Genomic DNA, 6,918 nt, shown 5'->3' with positions numbered 1-6,918 from the left:
GCACGCAATTTGTAACCTGGGCATGTTGGGTATCGCTTTACTCGTTGTAACCTCATCTTTTATATTTCATTTAAAAAATTGGTATTTTGTTGTGTTTTGGGGCATTTAATTAAATTTTTCACTAAATATTGGGGTTTAATAAGGAGTTGCGCTAATATTGCGCAACATAAAAATTTGCAACTACCACCATTTTATTCTATAGGGTCTTGGCATTCAGAAAATATATAATGTTGGGGGGTTTTAAGTAATTTTCAGGCCTAAAATGTGGAATATAACATGGGTACAAAAAATGAAAAAAAGGCCTCAGTCATGAATGGGTTAATGTCTGTCTGCCATTAGAGGATCGCCTCTATGTATACAGTTTGGCCTGACATCTGTACACTTAAATGTTAACGTAAAACTAAAAGTTATGCTGGGATGCAATAAAAGTAATTGAAGGCCTAAAACTACATTTCCTGCAGAAAAATAGCTATAGCGCTTACTTTTTACAAGCACTTTAGCTATTTTACACTTTATCTATCCCCGCAAGATTGTGTTAATAATTTGAGTATAGGTCCATTTTCAGGAATATTGCAAACTATACTATGGTAATACACTCTTGGTTTCTATTTGACAGGAATGGGATCGTAAAGCTGAGGAAGCAAAGCGTGACTATGAGAGAGCTATGAAAGAGTACAACAAAAATGCACCCTCTGACGTCTCAAAAAAGTGAGATGCATTACTTTTTTCTTTAAGGTGAAAATTGCTCTGTTACTAAATTTACTATTTTAAACCTGCTTTTTCAATAAGGGAGAAGAAACCAAAAGGGGAGAAGAAGACCTCAGGGGAGAAGAAGACCTCAGGGAAGGCTGAAAAGAAAAAATCTGCGAAGCCTGCCTCTCCTGCAAGAACACCTGTTAAAACCAACACCGTTAAGAGCAAAGAGTTTGTATCCAGCGATGAGAGCTCTTCAGATGAAAGCACACATAAAAAGGTTAGGCTTCAGATAGAAGAAGTCTTTTATTTCATAGCATTCCACTATGATCCTTGTTTAAATGGAATCTGTGATTTAGTACCTGATCAGTCAGTCTGCACTCAGCTTGGTGTTTGCCGGGACTCCTCAACACTTTTTTCCCTGGGTCCGCCTGCCTCGTCAAACACATGCATGGGAGTGAGGCGCGGAGGGTGGGGGGAGCTGTAAGCTGCCCATCTAATCGATAATGAAAATGGTTGACAACACTTTTTGTTTCAACAGTTGTTTCAGCCCTAATTCCCACTGCAAGGTGCATTTTACATTTAAAAGGCCTGTTGTGATCATGAAAGTGTTAAGATTGTCACCTGTTCATATTGCAGGTTTCTGTTTCTGATTTTCTTGTTGGCTTTTTCATATTTGTCTTTAGCTTCTTACAATAGGAATTCGAGTTTTGTGCTCCCTGTATAATGCTTTTCTCTATCGTTCGTTGGGGACACAGCTCTGAAGAATTCTTAAACAGTGTTATGCTGCTGCCTTCAAGAGAATTGGATACTAGGCAAAAATGTAAAACTTGGCACTTTAAGGACATAACCCCTCACACCTGCCAGTTTCGCTTAGTGTCCTCTGGAGAATGTGTTTATTCTTTTCTTCTGCCTTATTATGTTGGTTTATTTTATTTCCTCAATGAGATTCGGATATCGAGAGATGCTGGATGATAATAAATCTTGGACGTTTCTCTAGCGGTCCGACAAAACTGCTAGATTCGTACCATACAAGTTAAATCCTGGCAATTTCTCCAGTTGTCTAGAAGCAGGTCGTTTCTTTTCTCAGTAGTAACGGTTCGCCCTGCGGCGGTCCTGTGTCCCTGTGATGATTTATTTATTAATTAGTCAGTCCAGTATTGTCTGGGTATTCCTGTTTTTGAGGTGGGGTTGTGGAGTCATGAGTAACTGTACACTGTTTATCAGGTTTAAAAAAAAAAAATATACTGTATGTTTTCCCTCCTTTTTATTATGTGTAAAACGTAATTATGACTCCTATCTATGTGCCATTCTGTTTTACCTTGCAGTTTGATCTCCCGCTGTCTCTCTTGGAGGCCGGGACTGAAAAATGTTGATGCAGTTTTTTAATGTATTCCTTGTTTTTTAGTCTGCTGCGCATACACATGCACGCACTCTCTTGTTTGTTCAGGATTCTCTGTGGCAGATTCTTGTTCTCTGGCAGGGCTTTAGCTCCGATTCCCTGAACTTCTACTGTCTGTTTGGGGAATCCATATTTGGTGAAGTCAAGGATCTTTTTACTGCCATTTTGACTCGGGTTATTCTGTCGGCAGAAGAAGTTTGAGTGCCTTCGTTGTCATTTTGGAAGGATATATTTTGGCATTTGTTTTCTATTGTAAACTGCTAAAATGTCAGTTTCTAAGCAGAGGGGTGAGCGCACTCTGACTTCTAAGAAGTCTGTTTCTTGTACTATTTCTAGTTTTATAGTTGTACTATAAGTGGAGACTACCTCAAGGAAGGAATGTTTTTAAATTGAGTTTTGTCATTTTCTTACTAAAGCTGAATTTTCTTCTTCTGTGAAGTTTTTTTTTATTTAGTTTGGAAAACTTGTGGTCTCCATTCATAGGGGTAAAAGGGAATTGCATTTCTCCTTGCCTTTGGTTTCTGAGGATGAAATGCCTGATACTTCTGGAACTCTTATGGAGTTTCCAGAAGATCCTGTCTGAGTGTAACCTAGGTTCGCTTAAACCCGAGCGTGTTTGCAAGGTTTCTAGATTATTATTTTTTTTAATGGTCTATTCCTGCTGAAGTCCTAAGTCCTAATCCTCCAATTTGTTGTCTTAACAAGGCGTTAATTATTCTTATTGATGATGCTCCTTTGTTTAAAGTGACACTAAACACAGGAGTTAAATCTTAATGCCCTAACTATATAAAAATGTATCTTATTTGTGTATCAGCTGTAGATCCCCAAACCATTTCTGAATTTGTGCTGACACTATCCTTCCTCCTGGAGGGTGGCTAATTTTGTTCCCCATGATCCCTGTGTGTGGTGTAAAGTAGTCACCGCTCTAAGCTTGCTTCTGTGATGGACTACAATCTGAATAAAAATTAGAGATTGTAGTTCAACACGGGAGCGAACTTGGAACGGTGGCTACTTTACAACATACACAGGGACCATAGAGGACAAAAGTAGCCACGCTGTTGAAGGAAGGACAATGTCAGCTGAGTGATACAAAAATAGGCTATATTTTTGTTAAAAAATGTAAGCATTCATAAAAGTCTGCTTCAGCATAAAGGTTGACTCCGGCCTATTTCATCGGGGCGGGTATCTGATTCGAATTTGCGGAAATGTGGGAAGCTCAAATTTCAGAGGCCTGGGTTCGAGAAGTGGTTTCCACAAGTTACAAAATAGTTTCATCTTTCTCCTCCTCGGTTCTTTGCGCCCTGGCTTCCCATGTCTCAGCACTGTCAGGTGAACCTTTTTTGTGCAGAGCAAGGTATGTTGGATCAGGATGTTATTATTCCCGTTCCTTTTCCAAGTTGCAAGTGAACAGCAAGTTGCGACCTTGCAAATTTGAGCAACAGAAGCCCAACTGTATAACACACAGGAGGCACTAGCTTCCCTAGTAGAATGAGCCAAAAACAGAAAAGAAGGCATCTTATCCCACAAATCATAAGCTTGAATGACAACCTGACAAATCCACTTAGAAAATAGTAGATATAGAAGCTGAACTACAGCAAAAATGTGTACTTGAAAAAAATCTTTTTTTTTTTTTTTTTTCTTTAGGGTTCAGATGAAGAGATGGCCAGTACTCCTCCGAGTTCTAATGATTCAGATTGATTACTTACAGACTGAGTAGCTATTACACTTCCGCAGAATAATAAACTGTCTCTCTAAATCAAAATTAGGCTTGTGGGAGATGAGTGCGGTAGAGAGAACAACGTGTATATTTGTATCCCTGAAGCTACAAGCATAAGCCTGTCCTCTGTGGGAAAACTCCATCTCGTCTCTAAATTTCTCACTCGCCATTCCTTGTCAGTGTTGTGGATTTCTTTTTTTTTTTTTTCCTTGTAATAAAAAAAATCGGCTTTTGATTTTCTTCCGGTTTCTTGCAATTTTCCTTTTATACATCCTAAGAGAGCTAATTGCTAACTTAATTCTACAGCCTTCACGCACTGACTGTGCCATCTAGCACTTATGAGATATCTCATGGACGCTAAGTGTGTATAATTTAGTTAAGGAACTTTAAGTAGAGTCCCTAGGTGCAAGCAAAGTGTAGAGATCAATCCAGAGGCTTAAGTGTAATAATAGATACAATCTATTGTTTCCATCCCATGTTCTTAAAGTGAACCTATGCTTTGCCAATGCAGGGGAAAACAAAAAATTACTTTATTCAAAAGCTGAACATATTTACTTTACTTTCCCTTCACTCCCCTGTTGCTTTGTTTATCTGTCTGGAGCAAAGTGAAGAAGACTATTTCAATATCCCTGTTTGACAATGCTAGGTGCCTAAGCAGCAAGTCGCTAAACACTAGCGCTGGTGCACGGGAGGAAAGGGATCTAGACACTTGCTCCCAAATACCCAAAAGTACTAATTCTATTTCTGAACTATAAATGGGTAAGGTGATCGACCAGGCTTGCTTTAGAACTGAAATCTAGGTATCCCTAACATTTCACCTTTCTGCAAGGGTTAGTCAGGGTTAAAAATGTCTATGGTAATTGGAATGAGCATAATATTTGACTCTTTACTCACTTTCTCAGCAGTGGGCACTATTTGCCCTCTGATGCTCACGGAATGTGGGAAGGCCTTGGCATCTTTACATACAATGCAGAACTGCAGAGCTCAGTATTGTTCGTGTTTGATGTCAGAGAGATTCAACCATTTGAGCTGCGAAGAGCGGCTTCAGGTGACCGGTCGAACCTGGAGGAAAAAGCTTGCGGAACAAGGAAAAAAAGTTAAGTATTTCACCGCACCCCTTGTACATTTAAATGAATATATGCCAAATGTTTTTACTCATTCATCAGTAGAAATAAGCAACATTGAGCTATGCTGCTGCCTATAGGAGGAATTGAACAAAAAAAAGCAGTTGGCCAACCAAATATAGCCCCCCCTCATCAAGACCAGGTGTCTGGCCCCACCTAGTGACCTCAGCCCACCCAAGCAGTGATGTCTCTTCACTTCCCTATCATTACTATCACTAGACTACAGTAGACACATAAGGATGATTCATCAATCCAAAGGCTTGTCCTGCACTGCCAACAGGAAGGACGCTCCAGCCATTTCACCAACGGGGGTATGTAGTTCCTCATAATGGCCCCTATATCACTAGAGGACCAAGAAGTGAAGTGCAAAAAATGCATGTTTACATGCGTGTATGTAGGGGTGGGGACTTTAAAAAAAAATTTTATTTTGTTAAATTCTTTTTTATGTGTAACTTTAAAAAAATTTGGCGGGAAACTTTACATTTTTTTCCTATTTTTTTTTTCCCACTTAACTTTATTGCTATCACAGAGGGGGCTGAGAAACCCCCTTATGTGATAGCAAAATATGTGACAGGTCCTCTGTATGGAGACATCAGGGGTCTCCAAGACCCCTAATGTCACCTAGGACCCCCTTGAAGAAGCTGATGAAGCAGAGATCTGCTTCATCAGCTTCTCTCCAGGATCTGAAGCTGGAGAGTGACACGAGAATGCGGAAGTGATGGAATATACACCACTTCCGCATTCTGACAGCGGAGAGGGGACCGGAGGGAGGTCGTGAACCGACCTCCCTCTGATCCCCTGTGACACAGACAGTATGCTGGTCCCGGAGCCCGGGATCAGCTTGACAGCGGGAGGGGGGGGGGGCGCACGTCACGGACCTCATACAAGCTATCCGCCGGCTCTATAGCTGGTGGATCGCTTGTATAATAACGGGCATCGCTGCCTGTTTTCAAGTAGCGGCGATTTCCCACGCGCGCCCGTGCGGGCGGATGCAACAGGACGTGTATACACGCCCAGTTACATCCAAGAAGCTCCCAACCGGCCGTGTATACACAGCGGCTGGCCGGGAGGTAGTTAAACCTCATCTGCCACATAGTTGCCCATTCCCTGATTTTATCCAGGTCCTCCTGCAATGTTACACTATCTTGGTCTGTTTCTATTACCCTCCCAATTTTGGTATCGTCAGCAAACACTGAGATATCGCTGTGTACTCCGTCCCCGATGTCGTTAATAAACAGGTTGAAAAGCATGGGTCCCAGCACAGAACCCTGAGGCACACCGCTAATGACACTAGCCCAGTCTGAAAGGGCGCCATTTATTGATACTCTCTGTACCCGTTCCTTTAGCCAGTTCTCTATCCATGTACAAACCCTTCCATCTATGCCCATAGCTCTCAGCTTGTATAGTAAGCGTTTATGAGGTACTGTATCAAAAGCCTTAGCGAAATCCAGATATACCACATCCACAGACCTCCCTCCATCCAGATCTCTACTTACCCCCTAGTTAGTCTGACAGGAACGGTCCTTCCTAAACCCATGCTGGTTGTTATTTATTTTGTCATTTTCCCGCACAAATTCTACTAAGTGGTCCTTAATCATTCCCTCTAACAGTTTACAAACTACCGATGTAAGACTAACTGGTCGGTAATTCCCAGTAGCATGCTGGGCTTACCTGAGACCCTGCAGAACACACCATAGATCCTGCATAGCCCACCTGAGACTCTCTATGGGGGGCTCTGCAGGGTCCCAGGTGGGCTGGTCTGGTCGTCGGGGTCCCTTTCCCTGTTCCTCCTCCCAACTCTTCTTACCTGCTGGGGCCCAGTCTCCTCCACCCCCTCCCCTGTCACCTCTGCCATGTCACCCCCGTACAGTTGATACCCATGTAAGAGGCCCCCCAGGCTGCCCAGACCCCTCACATGGGTACTGGCCATACCCCCCTGATGGCGGTGTTCTATCAAAGGTCACACGTTTTAACGTAACCCC

General features: G+C 42.1%; 1 protein-coding gene across 1 annotated transcript in view; it reads left to right on the top strand.

The window, feature by feature from the left end:
• Positions 1 to 3,998, top strand: part of SSRP1 (structure specific recognition protein 1) — a 64,893-nt gene extending 60,895 nt beyond the window's left edge. The window contains exons 14-16 of the mRNA XM_018568624.1: positions 617 to 708; positions 790 to 994; positions 3,740 to 3,998. Of these exons, the coding sequence (XP_018424126.1) occupies positions 617 to 708; positions 790 to 994; positions 3,740 to 3,793 (351 nt within the window). The 3' untranslated portion in view covers positions 3,794 to 3,998. The remainder of the gene's footprint in view (positions 1 to 616; positions 709 to 789; positions 995 to 3,739) is intronic.
• Positions 3,999 to 6,918: the final 2,920 nt, after the last annotated feature.

The sequence above is a fragment of the Nanorana parkeri genome, unplaced genomic scaffold (genome assembly GCF_000935625.1).
Source record: "Nanorana parkeri isolate BGI_ZX_2015 unplaced genomic scaffold, ASM93562v1 scaffold1220, whole genome shotgun sequence".
Lineage (NCBI taxonomy): Eukaryota > Metazoa > Chordata > Amphibia > Anura > Dicroglossidae > Nanorana > Nanorana parkeri.
The sequence above is the reverse complement of the archived record's forward strand: the minus strand, read 5'-3'. Positions and strand labels throughout refer to the sequence as shown.